The sequence below is a fragment of the Periophthalmus magnuspinnatus genome, chromosome 2 (genome assembly GCF_009829125.3).
Source record: "Periophthalmus magnuspinnatus isolate fPerMag1 chromosome 2, fPerMag1.2.pri, whole genome shotgun sequence".
Taxonomy (NCBI): Eukaryota; Metazoa; Chordata; class Actinopteri; order Gobiiformes; family Gobiidae; genus Periophthalmus; species Periophthalmus magnuspinnatus.
The window spans coordinates 9,644,319-9,669,228 of NC_047127.1; the positions used below are offsets into that span (position 1 = coordinate 9,644,319).

The 24,910-nt window shown below is 40.1% G+C and overlaps 1 protein-coding gene across 1 annotated transcript in view; it reads right to left on the reverse strand.

Moving 5' to 3' along the window:
• Window positions 1-626: 626 nt before the first annotated feature.
• The window catches only part of obsl1a (obscurin like cytoskeletal adaptor 1a), a 33,676-nt gene continuing 9,392 nt past the window's right edge, over window positions 627-24,910 (reverse strand). Inside the window, exons 6-25 of the mRNA XM_033980799.2 lie at window positions 23,192-23,458; window positions 21,924-22,199; window positions 20,972-21,086; window positions 20,272-20,432; window positions 18,655-18,927; window positions 17,752-18,027; window positions 16,685-16,960; window positions 15,652-15,927; window positions 14,517-14,792; window positions 13,048-13,317; window positions 11,744-12,010; window positions 10,710-10,979; window positions 8,588-8,854; window positions 6,036-6,302; window positions 5,532-5,644; window positions 5,248-5,401; window positions 3,999-4,160; window positions 3,015-3,119; window positions 2,443-2,709; window positions 627-2,155 (exon numbers count right to left, since the gene is read on the reverse strand). Coding sequence (XP_033836690.1) covers window positions 1,878-2,155; window positions 2,443-2,709; window positions 3,015-3,119; window positions 3,999-4,160; window positions 5,248-5,401; window positions 5,532-5,644; window positions 6,036-6,302; window positions 8,588-8,854; window positions 10,710-10,979; window positions 11,744-12,010; window positions 13,048-13,317; window positions 14,517-14,792; window positions 15,652-15,927; window positions 16,685-16,960; window positions 17,752-18,027; window positions 18,655-18,927; window positions 20,272-20,432; window positions 20,972-21,086; window positions 21,924-22,199; window positions 23,192-23,458 — 4,616 coding nt within the window. The 3' untranslated portion in view covers window positions 627-1,877. The remainder of the gene's footprint in view (window positions 2,156-2,442; window positions 2,710-3,014; window positions 3,120-3,998; window positions 4,161-5,247; window positions 5,402-5,531; window positions 5,645-6,035; window positions 6,303-8,587; window positions 8,855-10,709; window positions 10,980-11,743; window positions 12,011-13,047; window positions 13,318-14,516; window positions 14,793-15,651; window positions 15,928-16,684; window positions 16,961-17,751; window positions 18,028-18,654; window positions 18,928-20,271; window positions 20,433-20,971; window positions 21,087-21,923; window positions 22,200-23,191; window positions 23,459-24,910) is intronic.

Below are 24,910 nucleotides of genomic sequence, written 5' to 3' on the forward strand. Positions count from 1 at the left end.
GTGTGAGATACTGTTACTGTGGATTATGTTACTGTTTGTGTGGAGTTATATACAAAAGTATGTACAAATATATGGTTTATCATGTACACAGTGAGTCTTAAAGAAATAAACTTATTATACTGAACTTGAGCTGTTTTGTTTTGGATTACGCAGTGGTGGAAGAAGTAAAATAAAATAAAAGTATCACAAAAAAGTAAAAGTAAAGTTTAAAAATGTACTTAAAGAGTCAAAATTAAAAGTATTTCGGGATTTTCGCAGATTTTCAGGTCTTATAAATCTTCAAACTGTAATGAAATTATGGCAAGTCAATTGTGGGTATCAGAGTAGTCGATGCTAAAGGGGTCGATTGTCCCAGGCCCCAAGGTCTTAGGGCCTCAAAACTGGACCTTCTTCCTATTATTTTATATTAGAGGGGGCCCATGTGAGGTTTCTTGCCCCAGGCCCCCAAATTTCTGTTGACAGCCCTGGTGAGTAGCTCATATGTCAAACAAAAGTGCCTTAGAATTTCCTGAATGGTCTTCCTAAAAATACTCTAAAACTGCTGGGTTACTGCTGTTCATATAAAGTAAAACTATGTACGTCAACACCAGACTAGCAGCAGCAAAGTGTTACTACGGAGACGAAGTACAACAAAATCTTTATTTGTCGTCTTCTACAATGGGACAATACAAAAGTTCATAGCAAAGGGGTTTATACATGAGTTGACTGAACTAAGATAGAAGAGTTGAAGACATTTTCCCTCTTTCCAACCGGCGTTTCAAACTTTCCATGGAGCGTGCCTAGTTCACTGAAGGGTTACACAGACTCTGTACAAAGATGCTCAGTGGAAGCCAGGTCTACAGAGTCAGACAGAGTTATATTATACCTAAATAATCCAACAAATGAGTAGCCTGTATGTACTTACACTTATAGAAAATGATCAATCTGTATTGGTTTTCAAATAGCTACTCAAAATATAACATCTTATTTGTACTGGAGCTCAACAGTCTTGCCACTTTGGAGCTTGTCAAGTCAATTCTTCATTTATTTTTCCCATAGACCTTTCAAAAAATTCAAATGTTTTGAGTTTAAAAGACACAGTGAAGGCGAACCAGCTACGTTTCAGTCCAAAAACACAATGAAAACTTAATATTTACAAAGTTTCAGAAACAGATTTTAAAGAGGGGGTATTATGTTAGTGTTTTTTTTTTTTAGCATTCTACCATGTTACAATGTTGTTTTAAATGTCATCCATGCATGTTTTAAGTATTTTAGCGATCTTTCCTGGGCTCAATTGGAACCCGATGTGCAGTAGAGCAAAAGACGAAGTTTAAATCTGTCAACTGGACAAATCGTGGTCAGATCGCTGGTGGACACTGCCTTATATCTGTCTGAAGGGAGGAGCTAACTACACTGAAACTGTAAACAGCTATTGTCTCCAGTTTCAGCCTTAATTCAACCTTTAATGGCCCTCCTATTGCGCTCTTTTTGTTTGTTTTTTTGTTTGCGATGTGCAGTAGTTTCATTGTGCACGCTGATTGTGTTGTGATAGCGTTCTGAAGGGGAGTGACTCAGCGTGGAGAGCAATGGGAGAGGCGACTCAGAGCACCAAAAATAAAATTGAAACTAATAAACGTGTTAATACGTTTGAGTGAATATAGCATTTTCAAAACAATAAAACGTAAGATGGTGATCTAAATATGTTATGTGTTAGACATTAATACCCCACAGAAGTAAAATACCTCCTCTTTAAATAAAAATACAGGTATTGTGGTCTTTATTTACCGTATATGACAAACCTAGAGCAGGTAACTGTTGAGCTCCATATGAACAATGGTTTATGTTTTCCGATAAGTACACGTTAGTTCTGGAAAAATGAAAGTGTGTAAAAACTGCAGTTACTCCTCTGTGACCGTGAGCCTGGCGCTGGACTTGGCCTTGCCCAGAGTAAATCGCACCGTCCCGCTCATGTCCACCGTGGGGTTTTTCAGGTACAGTTTGTGCAGTGTCCTGTGGCTCTCCAGACGGACCCCGGGGCCCGGCTGGAGGCTGTCCTCGTTCAGGCTCCACACGGGGGCTTTGTTTATGTCCACAGACACCTCACACTGGAAACTCGCCGTCTGCTGCGCTGTCACCTGAACATCCTCCAACTCCTTTATCACCACCAACGCCTGGCCTACAACAGGGAACAGAAACATCGTGCAACTTTCTATTTCTGCAGAATCATCACCTCTAGAAAGTTACATAGTGTTGCTTTAATGTTCAATGTTGTTTTATTTGTGATTGATTATAATATCTTTGTCAGTGAAGTTTTTGCTTTTATTGCCTTTATTGTTGCCTTCAGAAACAATAATTAAAAGTATATTTTTGTTGGGTTTTTTTTGTAAATTTTGAAGAATTTTGCCAACACCATTTCATTTTTTGATTCTGTAAACACTTGTATCTACAGTGTAACCAACGCACCTTCCACCAGGAGCTTAGCCTTGCACGTATGCTCCCCGACTTGGATGCTGTAGGTGCCCTCGTCCTCCAGCACCACCTCCTGGATGATGAGTTTGTGGGTGCATCCGTCCGTCCTGATCTCCATCCTGTCCGAGGGGTCCAGCTCCTCGTGACCTTTGAACCACACGGCGGTGCAGCGGGGGGAGGACACGGTACACTCCAGGATCACGCGGTGCTTCTCCAGAGCCGTGCGGTCTCTCAGAGGTTTCACTATAGTCGCCGGGAGTTCTGAAATGTGAAAACAAGGTATATTAAAGAGGAAGTGTCATGGTTTTATATAATTTTCAGTGACAGTGTCGTAAATTTATAAACCTTAAAATATATTAAGCAGGTTTTATCATTTTTTAGGTTTTATTATAATGATAGTAAGTTTATTTGTACAGCACAATTTGTACACAAGGCTTTACAGACTAAGAAAGACATTAAAATCACAATACAACAAATCAAAACATAAATAATCATCATAAAATTAACATTAAAAGAGAAGACGGCAGCAGAGAGATTCATATCAGAGAGAGAAAACGTGTCCGTACCTTCCACCTCGAGGTAAGCGATGGACTCCACGTCTCTGGCCACAAAGCGGATCTCTCCAGCGTCCTCTGGTTGCACGTTGCAGATTAGCAGGAAGTGTTTAGTGCCTGTGAAAACAACATTAAAATCCATTACGTATTTTTGCATTAAAAAAAAGAAAAAAAAAAAACCCTCAGAAGTAAGAAATTTGTATTAAATGAAATTACAATGTGACACCACTGAGAATGGTCTACTCTGTATAAAGAGAATATGACAGGCTGGACTACTTATTCCACTAAAACATCATTATATTTGAGATTTTAGTTTAAGTTGCAATAGAGTTTTACTTCCTGGTTGGACGCTGGCAGCAGATATGACACATGTAGAGGTAATGCCATAACTGTTACCTAGCAACCATAATGAAAACAAGGGTTAAAAATAAATTACACCATAGTTAAGATTAGACTAATAACAACAGATGACAACACCATTATTTTGTTAAATGAAGGTTCAGACTGTCAGAAAAATACCTCCCTTGTGCATAAATTGTCCTTCGGATGGACTTTTCTGTGTTGATAATACAGATAGACTTATTCCGTTTTAGAACTAGCTACTTCCTCTATTTTTGTACTCTATTTCTCAATTTTTTCCCCACAAACTAACATATTTTTACATCAGTTAAGTGGCACAGTGTGTGAGTGGGCGATAGGAGCTCAGTTGGTAGCGCATTTGTCGACTGATCCACTCTTGACATAAACATGATTGGTAAAGCGCCTGCGTGTGTGGGAATGGGTCAGTGGCTCCTTGATGTAAAGCGCTTTGTGTCCCTTGAAGGTGGAAAAGCACTATATAAAAGTGTGACCTTTGACTATCCCACCAAACCAAGTCAAAATTAGAAAAACGTCCCAGATTTTGATGATGTCATAATTCCAGATGGAGGACAGGGGTCTATGTAACTCGATGGGAGATTCACTGTTTTAGAAAGAAATATTAACCCACTGTCCTACCTTCAGTCCTGATCTTGATGGTGCTGGTAGGTCTGATCCTGGTCCCGTCCTTGTACCACTCTCCGCTCACGTCCTCCAGAGACAGCTCACACATGAACACAGCGTTCTGCTCCTCCTGGATGTCCAAGTCTTCCAGATCCTGCACGATCTCCAACTTGTGCTCTAGAAGAACCAGCAGCACATACAAGGGTCAGCTTCAGTAACAATATGCGTACACTAAAACAAACATATTTAATTTAATATTTTTATTTCATTTTAACTACAAACCAGATTTATTTTTATTTTTTAATGTCCTTGATATATAAAGGTGTGCTGTGTAACTTTTCAGGTGGAGTGTGGAGATATTACTTATTATTTTCCTACAATGTTCCACGCTATGATGCCACTAAGCAAAGTTACAGGTCAGATCTGTGAAGAGGCGATCCCCCTCACAGAAAGAATGCACGGTAAGATATTTTTGAGCAATACAAACATTTGTAGTTTAATAAATGCAGTATAGATAAGTTTAATGCCGTACTGCGGAATATTCCAGGCAGAGGAATGACATCTCCATGGAGACGAACAGGTAGGGCACGGTCCACCAGAAAAGTCACATAATGCATGCTTTTAAAAAATAAAAATATATATGTGAGATGTAACCTGCTATTACTGCTCAGTTCTGATCGCACTGTACTTTTTCTACCACTAGATGGAGCTATTTCACCAGTTCACAAATCCTTGCTGTTTTAGCTTTTAAAAACTTCAAAAAGGGTAATACTGTTCTGGCAAACGTTGTAGTAGATTTGCATTTTAAAATTAAGATTGAGTTCACAGTAAGTTTTTTTTTTTCATTATTAAAGTCAAATTTGGTTTGCCCCAGTACAAATGTATTTCTTTGGGTCAAAAGTATACCACTATGTACTCTTTACATCTACTTTTAAAGCACTTTCATCATCCATGAAGCAGGAAGTAGTACTGTTAGCATGCTAGTTGTTGTAAGCATTAACGTAATGGCAAAACTCTGGTCTCTGAAACTTGTGAAAAGTTGTAAAAAAGCGCTTATAAACTAATCCCAGTGAGTAATTAAGACGCTCTGAATGCATAAGGTAAATGAAGAATAAATTTGGACGACTGCAAACTGTTTAAAATGCATTTCAGAACATGTTTGTAGAGGTCTAAACTACAGGAATATCATCTTTTACACACAAATAAGACCCCATGGAGACACAGGGAGGGCATCTGACACACAGGGACATTGTAGCGGACTCACCATAGACCTCCAGTGTACAGATTGTGTTGAGCTCTCCTGTGTCACACTTGTAGACACCAGAGTCGGCTTTGGAAGACTGCAGGATCTGACAGAAACGCTTCCGGCCCATGGAGTAGATCCGAGTGTTCTTCCCGGGCTTCAGCTCCTTCCCATTCTGTCTCACAATACAAGGAAAATACAAGACAGGAAAACACCTTTTGAGAAAACAGTCTACAGTTCATATGCAAAGTGACTCAAAACATGAATTAATCTGTACTAAAGTGTAAATAAAAACAGTGAGTTACCTTGTACCACTTGACTTCCAGCAGTTGTCTGGAGAATTCACACTCTAAAGTGACCTGAGAGTCCTCCTCCACCCGAGTGTCTGACAGAGGCTGGATGATGGACACTGGAGTCTCTGGAATACATGATTTTAGTCATTAACACACAGTACATTACTACTACAACAACTACTCAAACTACCACAACTACAACAACAAACTAAATTAAAACTGCTACTACTACTACTACTGGTTAGTACTTGGATGGGAGACCTAGGGCGCTAGTGGCAAAACTATCATTGTGTCCTTAGGCAAGACACTTCACCCATATTACCTAGTAGTATAACCCGTTGTACAAATCCAATTATTGATTACTACTTCTTCTACTTTTGTCACTAAACGTACCATAAACAGAATCAGAACTGATAACATAACTCATCCTCATGGAAAAAGCTTGGTCCTGACAAGAAAGCTACATGTTTTACCCCCGCCCCTCCTTCCCCTCTCACACCCCACACTTGCACCCACCTTTGACCGTGAGCCTGGCGGAGGTCCTTAGCCCCTCTGCGGTGAACACGATGGTGCCCGTGTCCTCCAGGGTGAGGTGGGACAGGGTGAGGCCGTGCACTCGCCCGTTGCGGCTGACGATGAACTGGTTGTTGGGTTTGACGCGGATGCCGTCCTTCTGCCAGATGCCCTCCACGTCCACATGGGACAGCTCCAGCTCGAAGGACGCCGTCTCGCGCTCGTACACCTCCTGGTCCAACAGAGGTTTGCGGACTGTGATTTTCCGGGCTGTGGGAACAAATGAAAAAATATGGAAAAAAAACGTAGCTAGTTCATTTTAAACGGATTTCATGAGTCCAATGTTATTCCTGACTTTCCTAAAACATTCATACAATCCTAATTATTCACCAGTCAAAGTTTGGACACACCCTTTAATTCAGCGTTTTATTTCTTTATGTTTACTACTTTCTAGAAACATACGGAAGATATCAAATATATGATGCAAGATATATGGAATTATGGAGGTGTTTTTTTTCATTTTTAGCAATTAAAATGTGTAAAAGCGTAAATGTAAGTGTACTTGTATTTTTTGTCATTTGACGCTCTGAGTTCCCATCGCTTTGCCCCCCATGCTAAGTCACTCCCCCTTCAGAGCGCTTTCACAACACAATCAGTGTACATCCAGCTAATGAAACTACTGCACATTACAGTTGCTGTGTATTTTTGTACATTTATGGAGAATTGTCTGGTGGGAGTGTAGGTGACGTAGGCTTGTGGGCGGAGCTTTGCACAGAATTTTACAGCTAAGCGTAAAGAGGGTTCTAATACGGCCTGGGAGAGATCAAAAGATTTGTGTTTTTGATGAGGAAACAACGTTATAACATGGTAGAAAGCTAAAAAAAAATGTATTTTGCATAATAATCCCACCTTAAATGTGTAACTTTTCTGGAAGGCCTGCCACTTGCTTGTCTCCATGAAGATTGCTTTGTCCGTAATGTTCCACAGTAGGCTATAAACTTGTCTATCTTTCATTTATTCAATAACAGTTATTTTTTTATTGTTACCTGCTTGTTTCCGTGGAGATTGATATGTTTTATGCCATACTGTGAAACATACTTACATAGTACCCCTTTAAAAACACAGAGGAAACAAAATCTAACAATACAACAATATGACATTAAATTTATCTTTTTTTAAATAATATACCTTAAATGTAAAGTCTGTTCTTCCTATTGTTTTCGTGGCTTATCTTTGTGTGAAGGTTAAAGGGTGAGTCTGAAATAGCTGGAGCTTATCACATGACAAAAGAACATCTCAGCACCTGTAGCTCCAGGATCCACTGTCCCTCTGCCAAAAGCTTTTACTCGGCCAAACTGTTCTGAGAAACACTCACACTATGTCGCGCCGGGAATAGAACCTGTGACTGGTGCTTTGCTCAGTACGTCGGGTTTACTTCCTGTAATTTTTAAATCTAAAGTGGAATGTTAAGGTCAAGTTTAAACAATGGCTGCATTTCTATTTTTAAAGGCGCATGCTGCTTGTCTCCATGGAGATGTTTGCTTTGGCTGAAATGTTTGTTTTTTTTTCGTGTAAAATACCTTGAAGAACATGTAGTCCTTCCTCTCCACAGATCTGACCTGTAAGTTGGTCTGGAATTGCCATCTCCTTATCGCCATGGAGATACACTGCCATAACCTTCCAGTAAAAGTAATAACAACTCAATGGACTCAAGTAGGAGCCAGACCCTCCACTATAAAAGTTACACAGTGCACCTTTAATATGCTAAATGAACTTGAATTTTTAACCGTGTAATAATGTAGTTTCCTCTCACTTTGGTCTAAAATTGTAGGATTATCTAAACATGCACAACTTCCTCCAGAGCTCTAAATTATAGTCGGGCTGCCACATTGTGATGTCATTAGGTGGAGGTCAGAAAGGTCCACCTTCATGTCCAAAAATAAAACTCATCCTGATTTTTTTAGCTCCTTTAAAATCATGAAAATAATATCCAGAAATATACAGACTGTGTATGTTTTTGGAGACTAGCACCTACACCAGAAAAGTTACGCAGTGTCCCTTTACTTTAAACTTCTTTTGCAATGCACAGACATATTCTATATTTTTAAAACAACTTTTTTGTCACCAAACTGTACGTAGCACTATCTACTGTCCCTAGTGCTTTGGCAGTTCTAGTGCAAATGAGGCTGCCTCTTGTGGCCACTGCAATTTCAAGCACTATGTGACATCACACAGGACTGCCCCGACTGCCCAGGTGTTTCTGATGGCAGAGGGTGGAGTTTGAAGTGTGGATGAGTGTAAGACCAATTCTAGACCAATACTGTTCCTTATATCCCCAGACTCTGCCCCTCTTCCCACCTCACTCTCCCCTTTAGTCTCTGTCTAAAATGTGGTTATGGGTGGAGTTTACGTGTTTATTTTTGTTTTGTTTTGGTTTTTTTATCCAATAACAGCCCACTTTTTCAAGGACACCCTGTTTAAAATACAGAAAAATACAAACAAAACCACAAACAAAACAAATTGTCACTTTAAATGAATGAATAAATCCGACTCACGCTCCACATTGAGTTTGATCTGCGTGCGGTCGTGCAGGGTCTCGCAGCGGTAGGTCCCTCGGTCGGACAGGGTCAGGTTGTGGATGGTCAGGCTGCGCGTACACCCCTCCTGTGTGAGCGTGTACCTGGGGCCTGATTGTATCACCACTCCCTGCCTCATCCACTGCACTTCCCCCGTCTCCAGGCTGATCTCCGTCTGCAGAGTGGCGTCCTCGAACTCCTCCGCCATCACAGAGTCCATCTTCTTTATGAACATGATCTGAGCCTCTGAAGACAAAGACACACATACTTGAAATATTAAAGACAAAAATCACATTAAATAGTGCATTTAAAGGAACCGTATGTAAGATTTTGATTTTAAATTCCATAAACATGACCTCTCTGTATCCCCAGATACGATGTAAACATGTTTAAATCAAATATATCGAGCATAGAATAGCAGTTGCCTCTTGGGGCTGAACATGAGAAATGATTTAACCAACAGAAAGTTAGAAAATCAACAATGAAACAGAAACAGACAAGCAAATGAATCAACAGAAAACAAGCAAATGGAGAACTGTCCCAGATCTCCTGTCCTTAGACCCTCTTTCTCGGCAAGGAAAAACTTCTTAATTACAAAAAACTTGAAACTTAAAGTGAATTCTGGAGGTTCTGAGCTTTCACATGAAGTGAGAATAAGAAAAACTTATACGTGTCTCTATCTGCAGGTTAAGACTCTGGAAACACAAGTTCAGATGTGATTGTAGAAAGCAACTTTTTTTTTTTTTGCGGACAAGAGGACATGTTGCATACACTTCCTTTGATTCTTCAAAACCGCACAACAAAATATGTTAATTATTACACTGGAGCAATCAAGCATGAATCAAGCAGATGAGGAGCAGGCTTCTTAAAGGCTACTTCAGTTTCAGCCCATTTACAGCCTATGGAAACACACTGGTATAGTATATATGTATCTGAGATTACACTTTAAAAATATTCTTAAAATATATATTGCAAAGTTCATAAGCTGTATTTCTTGGGGGGAAAACAGTTATCCTATGTATCCAACAAGTATTTACAGGACATCGTTGTGGACAGTTGAAATCCAGTTACAAGGATTCTTAAAATCCCTCTGGAGTAATCTCTCATTGGTCCATGATAGAAAGAGACTCTTTTGCCAAAAGGACAAGCTCAGCTGTTCGATGGCACCTGACAAAGTGTGAACCTAATGCTGCACCCGCCAGTATATGTGGCACCAAATGAGGCACCTGCCAGACCTTCTGTGGCCCCTGTTGTAATATAAGACATCTTCTACAGCAGGGTTTCCCACTCCACCTGCCGTACTCGCTATAGTATGACCTGGTATTGGATGAAAGAAAAAACACAGGTTGTTCCTCATCTGAAAATTAAGGAACTTTAATTTTTTTTGCCCAAGTTATTAAATGGCAACTATTTTTCAACATATAGATAGATTCAAATTAAACAAATCAAATAAAAAAATTATGCAAATGCAGCAGTAAATACATTCAATAAAATAAACATGTGCTTAGGAGCAGTGCTGGATGAAGTACTCAATTTTGTTACTTATGTAAAAATACAGATACAGAGGTATAAAGTTACTCAAGTAAAAGTAAAAGTATCACATAAAAAAATCTATTTAAGTAAAAGTACATGTTTAAAATGTACTTTAAGAAAAAAGTAAAAGTATTTCACATGTGTTTTTAATTTGTTAAAGTGTTAAATGTAGTGATGTTGATTAAAAAATTATACATATTTTGGTCAACAGTAGAAATATGAATCTATTTCTTAATTTTTTCTCATGAATTTTGTGTGTTTACTTTTATTTGCTCAAAGTCAAAGCCTGAACTTGAAAAGTTTAGTCAAGATAATACTTATTACTTATAAATACTTTTTACTTTTCAGACCAGTTCAAAAATGTAGTGGAGTCGAAAATACAGACACCTGCTCTCAAATGTAGTGAAGTAAAAGTAAAAAGTATCCACTGTAAAATCTACTTAAGTAAAGTACAGACACCTAAAAATTCTACTTAAGTACAGTACTTAACTACTTGTACTTGATTACCTTCCACCACTGCTCACTTCCCCACACTATAATCAGACTGTGTTGCCCGGCGCTCCCTTACCCTGCACTCTGAGGCTGGCCTTGCTGACCTTCCCCTCGGCCTCGGCGCTGATCCGGGCACAGTCCAACATCTGGCACTTGTGTATGAGCAGCGTGTGGCACAGGCCGTTGTGCAGGGCCTCGATCCGCCCGCCCAGCACCACCGGCTCGTTGTCCATCAGCCACACCAGGCTCACGTCCTCTGGGGAAACCACGCACTTAAAGGTGGCGTCCTCCCCTTCCAGCACCGTGGTGTTGTGGAGCTCCGTCAGAAACTCTACCACGCGAGGCACTGAGAGAAAACAGAGGAGACGTTAAAGGGCCCGTATGACACTATTTTCTAATCTATGTTATAATGTTTCCTCATCACAAACAGACCTGGAGTTGTGTTTTGTTTCATTCACATGTTCAACCCAAAAACCCTGCATATTTAGACTGTGTTCTTTTCTCAAACTGAAAACACTCTGTTCCACCTTGTGATGTCATGAGGTAATACAGGAAGTGCTCCACTGTGTTTTTAAACTCCACACACCTTCACTAGAATAATTTGAATAATTTCAGCCCTGGAATTGCCAATCTCCACGGAACTAAAGGTAAAACGTAGCTGTTAACTTGAAAATTACCACTTCATGACATCACGAGGTGGAACAGAGCATTTTGAGTTTAGGAGATGTAGAGAGACTAATAATAAAGGGTTACTCAAACAAGTGTGAATGAAACAAAACACAACTTCAGGTATGTTTTTGAGGTACTTCCAAAATATCGAATAGACAATAGAATGCGATTTTCAATATTAAATCATAGTACTTTCTTTTATATTCCCATGTGGCCTTATATCTGTGTAATCCCTCAGTCGTCCAGTAGGTTCCATAGTGGTTCATGTGTGTGTACTAGTACTATGTGTCTTATACTTGTTCTGATACAGCTCAAGATCACTCTAAAGCTGTTCAGGAAAGGTTCATTTGTCCTGTAAATGTGAGTTTTTTGGTATCGATACTGCTCAAATCTAGTTTCTAATCTGATTTTCGATACTTTTGACAACCTTTGTACACTCACTCTCCACTGCAAGCACAGCCGCTGTCCGGTCGTCCTTGGACTCGCATGCATACTCCCCCGCGTCGTCCCGGGTCAGCCTATGAATGGTCAGGCTCCTCTCCACGCCGTCAGCCCGGATTGTGTACCTCCGGCTGGCCATGATCTCCTGCCCGTTCCTCAGCCACTGGACGTCGGCTTTTGGTTTCCCCACCTCACAGCGCAGGGTAACCATGCCGTCTGCGTGGGCTACCGTGTCCTGCAGGGGGCGCGTGAACTTCACTCTCATTTCTGTGGTAAAGAAAAGTCTTAGTATGTTGTTATCGAAAACATACCTGGAGTTGTCTTTCGTTCATATTTAGTTTAGTGTTCAAAACCTCCATAATACCCTCTCCATAGACACCCCATAGTGACCCTCCTTACCCTCCCACACCCATACTGACCCCCTATAATGTCCCCCCATAGTGACCCTCATCCCCTTTATGGGCCACCATAGATTCACTTTATTCCAGAAGTTGCCGTGGGCGCCAGCATCGTCTTTTGGGTTGTACTATTTTGCATGGGGCTAGCAATTTTGACAGCAAATAAATTCTATATGGACTAGAGTCGTTTCAAAGCCTCCAGAGATTCGGTGAGGTGCTGACTTGATGGTCACGTCAACATAGAACATTTTACACAAATCAATGCGACTTTATATCGTATTTTTGAAGCACAGCTTTTCCCAAATTCGGCATTGAAGAAGACTGGAATTCCTCCTTAACCCAGAAGTGCCACCACAAAGAAAGAATGGTTTGGAGCATTTAAAGGCAAAAGTGGGTGAGGCGGAAAAAGTCTTCAAAATGGCAGATAATAGGACGCTGGCTCATGGATATAATCCTCCATTTTTTTTAAGTCCACACGCCTAAAGTACCCTCCATCCTCTTCCACTGGTATTGCGTTGTCTGTGCTTGGAGTTGGCTCTGAGTAAAGCTTTTATTTTGACTTGTAGAGGGAGCGATACACATTTTTGGGGTCATCATGTGAGTGGAGTCATTATGGGGGGTATTGTGGAAGAGGGCATTATGGGCAGGTTTATTTATTTGCACATTATATCAAAATCACACATTTTTTGCATGTATTTCTTTGTTTTGTTTTCATTTTTTGCTGCCGCTCATCCACTCTGGAGCCTGTTCCATTAGCTGTCTCCTTGGGCCAAGAATTAAAATTAAGTAACTTTGGAGGAATCCATAAAATAAGACCCTAAGCTTTTGAAAACACCCCATTTGCCATGAGATCTTGTCCCGCCCCTAAACCATCCTGTAACTTAAGCATAAAGACACCCACTATACCTTTGACAAGCAGGCTGAAGTGGACCTGGTCCGTGTGGGCGTCGCACGTGTACTCCCCAGCGTCGGACCTCCTCAGAGGGTCTATGGTCAGAGTGCGCTTGTATCCCTCCGCCTCAGTCTTAAAGCGTTCTCCTTCCACCGAGGTCCAGTCCTTCAGCCAGCGCACCATCGCGTTGTCCCGGGATACGTAACTGCTCATGGTTAGGCTCTCCGCTTCATACCCAATCAGAACTATATCGTCCTCTTTGTTTAGGAACGTGACCGGAGACTCTGTAATATGACAAATATACGATTATATTCATGTCTGGGATTTTTTAAGTAAAGATACAGTTCCGGAGAGTTATCAGTGGAGAAAAGTTACTAACTACGGTAATCAAAAAATCCCAGAATCCCATTTCAGAACATGTTTGTCTGAACACCAGGGTTAATCAGACCTAATGGAGACACAGAGATGTTTGTTGTTTGCATTGTTTTGTTGTACGTAGGCCTGCCACAATAACAAATTCTGAAGTTCAATATATATCGCTGAAGTAAATATAGATGATTAACGATAATATTGAAACTCATGTATGCCAAGAACAGATTTAAACTACAAAAACGATTCTAAATCTACAATATTGTTAAAAAAAAGACATGAGCTGGAATAAATACAACACTTAAGTCAGGGATGTCAAACTCATTTTCACTGAGGGCCACATCAACAAAACGGTTGCTCTCAAAGGGCCAGATGTAACTGTAAGACAAATGTAACTAAATGTGACCAAATGTAATGTAAAATAAATGCAACTACTTTTTAATCTTGTTAATTAACCGTTTCTATATTTATTATTTATGCAAATTACAAATATTGCATATGGATTTGCGTATATACAAAAAATAAATAAAATGGCTGTGTAACTGTGTATCTCCTGATAAACCGATATTTTAAAACAGTCAGACCTTTAATTTACCTTGTTGCAGGCCACATAAAATGATGTAGCGGACCACATTTTGCCCAGGGGCCTTGAGTTTGACATATGTGACTTAAGTACTTAGTTTGTCTCTGTAAGGAGTTATAGACGTCATTAATTCAGTCTTTTACGGCTCAAATCGTATAGCCAAAAAAGAACCAAATATAACCAAAGAAACTACACACAACAAATACTAGCCCCCAAAAATATTACTCCAGCTTTCACTTACTAAACTATAAATTGATATAGTAATTATTATGACAGGCCTATTTGCAGGTTTTTTGTCCAAACAGGTGAAACCATCAGACTAAGTTACAAGTCAGATCTCTGGAGAGGCGATCAAAACATTCATAACTAAATAAATGCACGATAAATGTCAATTAAATGTTGAACGCTCCAGTCAAAGCAGACTCCCCAACAAGTTTCATAGTGCATCTGTTAAGTGCTTATCAAATCTTTGTTATTATTGTGAGATTTTTTAGGGACTGTTACACCCCAAAGGAAAATCCCCCCCCATACCTTGCACTCTCACAACGCTGACCATCTTGTCGTCCCCGGCGTCGCACACGTACTTCCCAGAGTCGGAGGGCTGGACGTCGGAGATGATGATTTTGCGCAGCGTTCCGTAGCTCTCGATGTAAACGCGGTCATCAGAGGTCAGCGGTCGGTCGTTAAAGAGCCACTGGACGGGAGCGTTGGCCCGGGACACCTCACAGGCTAAGATCAGCTCGTCTCCCGCCACCATCTCCTGGAAGTCCACGTCGCACGAGTTCCCAATGATGCGCACGGGAGGCTCTGAAACAACAAGAGGAAAAATTTAAATGCCATACTGTTTCATTTTATTATATTTCTATATTGTAATTTTATTAACAATGTCATTTTATTTTTGTGTAACTGAATTGCTGTGTTTTACAACATTCTAAAGGCCAATAATATTAAATACAGATGGGGGCAGTTAGTAAAGCAAATATTTCACATGGATAAAAAAGAAAAGAAATGTGTGAAAATGACCAATTATATGTATTTATGATTCTTTATTTAACGAGGGAAGTTATTTTTGGGAGAGTCATGGCCGCAGAGAAAGAACTATTGTACATATTTTTAGAGGAGAGGAAAATTATTTTACTAATTTGAGTAAACTAGATGTTTCAAAGTCACATTTCCCATTTTTTGTGGTTAGAAAATACATAGGGACAAATCATTCTGTGATATCTTTTAAAATATTGTATAAAGACTGAATAATTTGCTACTAGTATGCAGTGGTGGAACATAATAAAGTACAAGTAGTACAGTGCTGTACTTAATAATACATTTTTGTAAGTACTTTTAACAATTACTTTGCTACATTTGAGAGCAGGTATCTGTACTTTCTACTCCACTACATTTTTGAACTGAGCTGAAAAGTACAAGTATTTTTATTATTGTTTGAGACCTGCTGAAAAGGCTGAGGGATTATTTTTAACATGTTTATAATCTGAGCAAACACAAATATACAGAGAGAAACATTCAATTCTTCCTTTGAACTAAATTCAGCACAAATCTTTATCAAAATCACTACATTTGAAGCTTTGTTAGATCTCAAAATCTGCACGAAATACTTCAACTTTTTACTTTTTAGTAGATTTACTTTAATACTACACTATGTATTCCTTACCTTCAACAGTGACTTGAAAGCTAATGGCATCATCTCCAGCGTCCAGGAAGTACTCCCCACTGTCCTCCAGCTCGGCGCTCAGTATGATCAATGAGCGGAAGGCCCCCTCCTCCTCCACGCACACACGATCGTAGTTCTCTACGCGCTCGCCGTTCTTGTACCATTTTGTCACCGCGTTGGGCCGGGACAGCTCACACTCCAAAACCACGTCGTCGGAAATGGTTGCGGTTACGCTGGTTTTTATGTTGGACTTGTTTAAAATCTTAACTGGAGGCTCTGAAAAAAGAAAAAGAAATGAGTAAAGTTAGCTAAATATTAACTGTGTGTTGAGTGCAGCTCTATGCTCTGAAAAATAGACACACCCACACGCTCCTCCTGTTGGTCAGGGTTTGTCCTGCTCTGTGTGAGTGACAGGTGGGTTCAGCCAATAACAGCAGGCACTTTTAAAGCAGACCTAATGTGCAAAATTGACTTTTTAAAGCTTTTAACCATGTTAGAGTTGTTTGCCCTCAGCATTTACCCTCTCAAAGTTGTGTTTGGATGATGCCTACATGTTTGAACAATCTTTAATGGCTCTTCTTCAAGACGCCATATCAACTCCTGTTTTCACCATCCCCGGCATATGCCCACTGCTCTGTACTTACTTCGTTAATCTTCTTAATCAGTGATACACGTAGGATTCAGCAGCCTCGTGTTGTCATTTTGGTGCAAATGAAATGAAATCTGCATGTCTAAATTTTAATAATAATCCACAAGCACAATACGTCCGCTTTAAAGTAGCTATACCTGATTTTTCCCATGTATTTGAGTATAATTTGTTTTGTCCCAGTACAGATATATTGCAAAAGCAGGTCTTAGGGTCAAAATGAGACTGATGTGTGCTGTCTGCATCTAATTATAACATGTTTTATCCTTCGAGAAACAGGAAGTTCGCTGTTGGACAACTGCAAACTGCCTAAAATAAACAGTTTTTCATGTTTTTAAGATGTACAGTGTCTTTAATAATATCATAATTATCATGTGCGTATCTTACCTGTAACTTTGACTTGAAAATGTATATGATCGTCCACGGTGTTGCAGGTGTACTTCCCCGTATCAGAGGGAGACGGGCAGTGGATCGTTAACCTCCTCATGAGTCCTTCCTCCGTCACAGTAACGTTCGGGCCCTCCTGTATCTGCTGACCGTCCAGCAGCCACGTCACGTCTGCGTTGGGGCGAGACACCTCCACCTCCAAAACTATGGGTTGATCTGTGCTGCAGCTCAGAGTCTCTGGGAGGTGTTTGGGACGACTGAGAGCGATGGCTGGTTCTGAAGAGGATAAAGAAAATAGTAATATTGTGTTTATGTATGGTGTATTCATTTTTTATAGTTTTGCAACAGAAAAACAAGTTACGGTAACATTTCTAACTTATGTTTAAAAACAAAACTGCAATCAGAGGTGGTAGGGTAGCTAAAAATTGTATTCAAGTAAGAGTAAGAGTAACTTACATCAAAATAATATTACTTAAGTAGAAGTACCAGTCCAGGAAAAGGAAAAAAAATAATAAAAAGGTATTTGGGAAAACTACACCTCAAGTAAGAGTAACTTAAAGAGTAACTGTTGAGACCTAACATTTGATTTGTAATTTGAAGTTAACATTAAAACATAAAATAATGCACTGGTATTTTCAAAGGATAGATACAAAAATGAAATAAACTAAATCATATCTGAAAGAACGCTGCAAGAAACGCAAATGTTCAAATCGTTTCATATTGTCACCGTAAAGCTTTTGTCACTTTAGACTCACTCACAGTGGAGTACTGTTACTTCAGTGCAAATATTACTCAAGTAGGAGTCAAAGTATGCTGGTAGAAAAGTTAAATTTACTTGAGTAACCTGAGTACAGTACTATCCACCTGTGACTGCAATGCAAAGCTACATTTTGTACTAAAAATGTAAACTTTTTTATAAGGCTGAACAAATACTGAAGAAGCTGCTTGGATTAGTGGCGAAACATGTTCACTCTATAAATAGTTTGATGTATCTAATTGCGATTATACTGACAACATGGAGACACAGGGAGGGCATCTGACACACAGGGAGGGCATCACACTCCAACCTGTAATCGTGACTAGGAAGGCCACAGAGTCGTCCTCGGTGTCACACACATACTCCCCTGTGTCCTCCATCGTGGGCACAGGGATGACCAGTGTGCGTTTAGCTTGGTCCACTTCCAGAAAGAGGTTGGGACCCTCCTCCACCTCCAGGCCGTCCTTGTACCAGACGACCGGGGCATCCGGCTTAGACACTTCACAACACAGGTCCAGTCTCTCAGCGGCCATGTGCGTCAGCTCTAACTCGGGTTCAGTGGGGTAAATGAAGCGGACTGGAGGATCTGGAAGAGAAATGGGAATGTTTAAGTATTGTGCTGAAAATTATAATGTTGTTTCCTCATAACAAACAGACCTGGAGTTGTGTTTTGTTTCATTCACACATGTTTAACACACAAATCCTGCATATTTAGTTCTTCTCTAAAACTAAAAACACTCTGCTCCACCTTGTGATGTCATGTGGTAATACAGGAAGTGCTCTACTGTGTTTTTAAACTCCACACACCTTCACTAGAATCATTTGGATGATTTCAGTCCTGGAACTGCCGATCTCTACTGAACTAAAGGTAAAAAAGATGGATGTTAACTTGAAAACTACCACTTCATGACATCACAAGGTGCAACAGAGCATTTTGAGCTTTGGAGATGTAAACAGACTAATAATAAAGGGTTAAAACTCAGTCAATTTTGCGTAATATAGGATGTTTAAAGAGTAATATAGGACGTTTACTTCTGTGGGGCAGTAACTGTTAATGCATAACATATTTCGATCACCATGTTACCTTTTTGTTGTTTTGAAAATGGTATATAAGATTATTGCTACTTCAAAATAATACTATTCAAGTAAAAGTAAAAAATAAAAGGTTGTACTCCTCAAACTATATCTCTCGAGTATCCTAAACTTGACCTACTTGACACGTTGAGCTGGAAGAACACAGAATCCCCATCGGTCTCGCACACATACTCCCCGCTGTCCTCTGCCGTGGTCCCCAGGATGCTCAGTCTCCTGTATGGACCTTCTGAGATCGCTTGGAGGTTGGGGCTTTCCTCCACGTCGTGCCCGTCTTTGGACCAGCGCACGCGGCCGCTGCTCCTGGAGAGCTCACACTGCAGATGCACGTCCTCAGAGATGTAACAGTCCACCACCTGGTCGTCCTTAGGATCCACGATCATCACCGGGGGCTCTGGGGGAACATTTGAGTAGTAGATTTGGATTATTTTAAGTGTGGTGTAGTTTAAAAGTCCTGTACCTGATTTTTTCCCCAAATATTTAAAGGGCCCATATTAAGCTATTTTCTGCTCTATGTTATAATGTTGTTTCCTCATTACAAACAGACCCGGAGTTTTGTTTCATTCACACATGTTTAACACACAAACCCTGCAGATTTAGGCCTCTGAGTTCTTCTCTCAAACTGAAAACACTCTGTTCCACCTTGTGATGTCATGGTAATACAGGAAGTGCTCCACTGCATTTTTAAACTTCATACAGCTTCACTACAACTACTTTAGAAAATTTCAGCCCTGGAATTGCCCATCTCTACTGAGGTAAAGGCAAAAGGTAGCTGTTAACTTGAAAAAACTACCACTTCATGACATCACAAGGTGGAACAGAGCATTTTGAGCCTTGGAGATGTCGACAGACTAATAATAAAGGGTTACTCAAACATGTGTGAATGAAACAAAACACAACTCCAGGTATGTTTTTAAGGAGGTAACAACATTATAATATCACTTAAAGCTCACAAGAGTCAATTTTGCGTAATATAGGACCTTTAAACCAAATTTGTCTTGACTCAATAAAGATATATTGTATAAGCAGCTCTTGAGGTCAAAATAAGTCCGCTGTGTACTGTCTGCATCTACTTATAAAGTGCTTTATTGTTGGATAATCAGGAAGTGCACGTTAACATGCTAGTTTGCGTTACCCATCCATCCATCCATTTTCTTCCGCTTATCCGGGGCCGGGTCGCGGGGGCAGCAGTCTAAGCAGAGACTCCCAGACTTCCCTCACCCCGGACACGTCCTCCAGCTCCTCCGGTGGGACCCCAAGGCGTTCCCAGGCCAGCCGAGAGACATAGTCCCTCCAGCGTGTCCTGGGTCTTCCCCGGGGCCTCCTCCCGGTGGGACATGCCCAGAACACCTCCCTAGGGAGGCGTCCAGGGGGCATCCTGAGCAGATGCCCGAGCCACCTCAGCTGGTTCCTCTCAACGTGTAGGAGCAGCGGCTCTACTCCGAGCTCCTCCCGTGTGACCGAGCTCCTCACCCTATCCCTAAGGGTGCGCCCGGCCACTTTTTGAAATTGCGACTGTCCAAAATGTTGCAGATATGGTCAATATGTCACCGGAGTCAAGACTACAAGGTTTTGCTAGACTTTTTTCCTATACTTTACAAAGACATGAGGTCTGGGTCCCGATCATACAAGAATTCAGATAGAGATGATCAGTCAATAGGTCACGGTCCATCATTTTAAACAACTTTTTATTTTAAATTCATGTTGAAATTTTAATTGTATGTGTGAGTATGTATACCTCTGACGTTGACGGTGAACTCCATGCTGTTGCTCCCGGCCTGGCACACATACACTCCAGCGTCTGAGGCATGAGCCGAGCGCACGATCAACCTCCTCATGGTGCCTTCAGCCTGTAGGGTCAGGTGCTCTCCAGGATGCAGCTCACAGCCGTCCTTAAACCTGTGTACACATATTATAAATTAGACATTTTAAGAATAGAACAAGCTCAAATAAAATACATTTCAATACAATACATTTTTTTACAGTTTTTTTTTTTTTTGTTTATTTGCAGCTTTATTGCCTGTGATCCAGAAACCACTTCTTCAAAACAAAAATGTGAGTCTGGTCATGGGAGAAGCTCCTCAAGCTTGGATGAGTGTGATTGACAAGTGGATAAGCCAATCAGAGATATGTATAGTGTGCGTGTATCAAAACAAATATTGCAGCTTACGAGGAAAAATGAAAGGAAAAAAATATCACAGGGGACAGAGCAACATAGCAGTATGAACGAATCTGAGGGGAGGGAAGTTTGGTTTTATTTGTAAATGATGGGTGACCAATGAGATCCTTTGTTTCACATGCGTCACTGAAATAAACTGATAAACTGATTGGACGGCTGTGTTAGGGCCTGCCTTTAGATTGGTGACCAGAATGATATAAGTCTGGGTTTGGCAGGCAAGTAGCTTCAGAGTTTAGACTATTGAGTTAAAAACATTTACCAAACCACGTCCGCGTCCTCTCTGGAGACGTGGCAGACCAGTACCACAGGGTCCAGCTCCATACTGCTCTTATGAAGGTCCTCTTCAGGCACAGGGTTGAACAGCACTGGAGGACCTATACACAGAAACAAACAGAGATGTTACAAAGGATCACAAACGTTTAGAAACTGGCTGAATTTAATATGGTCAAAATTTCAGATGGAGGGCATGACATTATTATTTCAGGGGCTTGACTATCCAACGGGCAGAGTAGGTAAGTCTTTGGGGCCCCAAGCAGCTGAGGCCTTAGAAAGAAGCTAACGCTGAATAAATGCAGGGTCAGAAGTGTTGCATTTGCATTGACAGTTGGCTGTTTTTTAGCTGATTTTTGACAAGTTTTGGTGTCTCTCAATATTACATTATCAGCATGGTTAGATAGCAGTGGTAGCTCAGCTGGTAGAGTCCACTGGTCCAAAGGTTGGCAGTTCGAATCCTGCTCGACATAAGCGTCATTGAACGAGCACATCCACTGACCCACAGATTAGCGGTGTGATTCCAGCTCCCACAGATGAATGCTGTCGTTGTGTCCTTGGGCAAGACACTTAACCCAATTTGCCCACAGTGTCAGCGTAGTGTGTATGAATGAGTGAGTGGTTCCTTGAAGTTGGAAATGAGCTATATATTAAAAAAATGTGTGTGAATGTGCGAGCGCCAGTCAATATTTTGTGATCTAGCTAGTTATTCAAAGCGATAAAGAATTTTCAAAGTATATGTCTTAAACAAACAAACAAAAAAAAAACAAAAACATTTGAGCGCCATTTTTTTTCCCCATATAAACCGGTCCAGTACTTAAAGAGATTTCTACCATAAAGCAGGACAAAACCTTTGAATTCTAGCAGCCCATCGTACCCAAACATCCTCACCACTCTCCACCTAAATTTTTAAACCACACCTACTTCAGAAAAGTTCTTACCAGCAACATCCACCTTAAACTCAATGGCGTCGTGGTCGGTTTTGCAGGTGTAGACTCCAGAGTGCTCCTTCCCAGCCTGGTGCACCACAATCCTCCTCATGGTCCCATCAGACTGGATGTTCAGCCCGTCCGTCACCTGCAGCTCCTGTCCGTCTTTGAACCAGGACACTTCAGCAAAGGGATGGGACACTTCACAATAAAGAACAATGGCATCTCCCGTGTCCACCTTTTTAACGCTGTCTGACGGTGATAAGGGGTTGAATGTGATTACAGCAGCTAAAAGGAAAGAAAGTAGACAGTATTAGGTCTCCAATATTTTTGTCAAATCTACAGTTGCATTTTTTTAGTAGATCCTCATTTGTGCGGAGGTTCAGAGATTTTTTATTTTTTTAACATGACAAGCAGATTGTTTTTGGTATGATACATTTTTCATATTGGAAATAGAAATTTTTATATTTGGGGGTAAAAATAAAACTACCAACTGCTAACTACAAATATAAAATGTAGTTCTATCATTTTTTGTTTTTAAAGGAGGAAAAAAAATATAATTAATAAATCATTAAATATAAAACAAGACATATTTTTAAATATTTTTAAATAACAAAAAATGAAATAACTTTTTTTTTTTAACCTGTTGTATTATGCAAAAAAGACTTTTTTGAGCTTTTAACCACGTTAGTCGTTTCTCCTCAACATTTAAACAGTCGAAGTTGTATTTGGAGTTATTTGTGCATGTTTGAGCAATCTTTAATCTTTAATCGCTTATTGTCAAGACGCCATATTGCTGATCAACTCCCATTTAACCGCCACTGGTGCACACCCACTGCTCTGTACTTACTTCCCTCTGCAATTTTATTTTCTTAAGCGGTGATACACGTAGGATTTGGTGGTGCTGCAAAGTAATTTTGGTACAAATGAAAAAAAAATCTGTGGCTTGCTAGCGTGATGTGCGGACTTGTTTCTTTTATTAAGTAGTTTTAGATGAATATTGCGAAGTGGAAACAATGTGCAATGTGGAAATTTTAACATAATGATCCACTGGTGTCATAGATTATAATTATAAAGCACAAGCACAATATGTCTTCTTTAAAAGTGAGATAGCCAAGATGAGCCATAAGTATACACGTTTAATTGTTAAAAACATTTTGAAACCATTCTATACAACACATAACTCTATCAAAAAAAAAAAAAAAATCTATAGGAGAAAATATTATGCAGCTTTCCTCCTTTTGTTAATGTCTGAAATAATTCCAAATTGCCGCACTCACGTTTGACTTTGAGCACTGCCGAGTCCCTTACACCGTTGGCTATAAAGGTGATTTCTGCTCCGTCCTCTGTCGCGTGCGTCTCCTGGATGACCAGCGTGTGGCGAGCCTGAGACTGCTGTACGAAGTAGCGTCCGCCATTTTGGAGCTGAGAGCTGTTCAAGAACCACGTCCCGACCATGGGCGTAGACAGCTCTATGGAGAAGCGAGCCTCCTCTCCCTCCATGACCTCACAGGCCTGGAGAGGACTGTGGATCTTTGGACCGGGAACTAGAAGAAAAAGTCAAATCAAGAATCAGAAGATGAACTCAATGTTTATGGTCGGACAACTAAAATTTCAACTGAAAAAAATTGAATCAGCTCAACAGTATTTTTTAGAGCCAATAGAGTCTAATTGCAGTTGTTTTTTGTCAGCTAACGTCACACAGGGCAGATTTTGCAAGGATATCGAGGTAGTCGCCGCCATATTGCTTCTCTCTATTGGTTCATAACATTTTTTATATGGCTTTTTAATTTGAGACCAGAAAGCTTAAAATTACTTAAAATAATTACTTAAATCTTAAAATAATAGACATTTTGGGCAGCTGATTGTTTCATTTGAAGTTCACATTTGTTTCTCTTAGCAACTAGAATCAATATGGAGGCAGGTGGCACAAAACAATTCATGGTTTTAGCTTTCTTTTACATGCAACATTTTTGGACTTCCCATTCAAAAGATATAATACAGCTGTCCCTCGCTATATCGTGGTTTACCTCACGTGGTCTCGCTGTTTTGCAGTTGTTTTTTTTTACAGAGTTTGAACGTGCATTGTGTTCTGTTGATTGGCTAAGGGGCTGTAGTCCATTGTCAGTTGTTGATCTTAGGTTTCATTCTGTAATACTGTATTTATTTTTTTAAATCTACGAAGGTTTGAACTTTGAGAGTGTTGAAACAAGAGAGAAATGTGACAAAATGTTAATGCCTGTCTGAGAAAAGTGTATAAAGTGTGTGGTGAGGGGTTTTACAGCCTTAATACATATATAATAATTGTCAAAAATAAAGCTGACTACTTTGTGGATTTTGGTTATTCGGTTATTAGAACATAACCCTAAATGAGGAACCACTGTATTTCATTTTAAAGTCATCATCTGGGGGAAAAAAATGAATTCCTCTTAAAAATGGATCTCCTTAAGGGTTTTCCTCAGGGCATTGTTCTGTCCTCTACGTGTGTACAGCCAAATTCAGAACCTCTCAGCCATACTGTCTAATGGTAAAATTTACAGAAGACGCAGTCCTTTCTTATTTGATTCCATTCAACATCATGATCTAGACGTGCAGACGTTCATACAGTCATAGGGCCACGGTATTTAAGTACATGTGTTAGACTAGAAGACTAGAAGGCTTGTTTGAGATATTCACCTATCCTTTAAATAAAACCTGTCTGCAGAACACTGTTAAACTATGTGTGGAAAATAATTGGACTTCCTGACAGATCTCTCCTCCCTGTGTCAGCAACAGATGCTGTGTACCAGGTGTACTGCCCCAACACTGACAACTCACTCTCATCCCAAACTGTAACTTATCAATCTATGAAAATGTTCTCTTCACCCTTTGTAATTAAAATGTTTTATCTACTTTATACTTTGATGCAGACAGCGTGCAGCAGTCAGATGTTGTTACATGTGCTGCTTTTTAAAATGTATTCAATGAAAAAAAATTATGATTCTCAGAAAGTGTCAAAA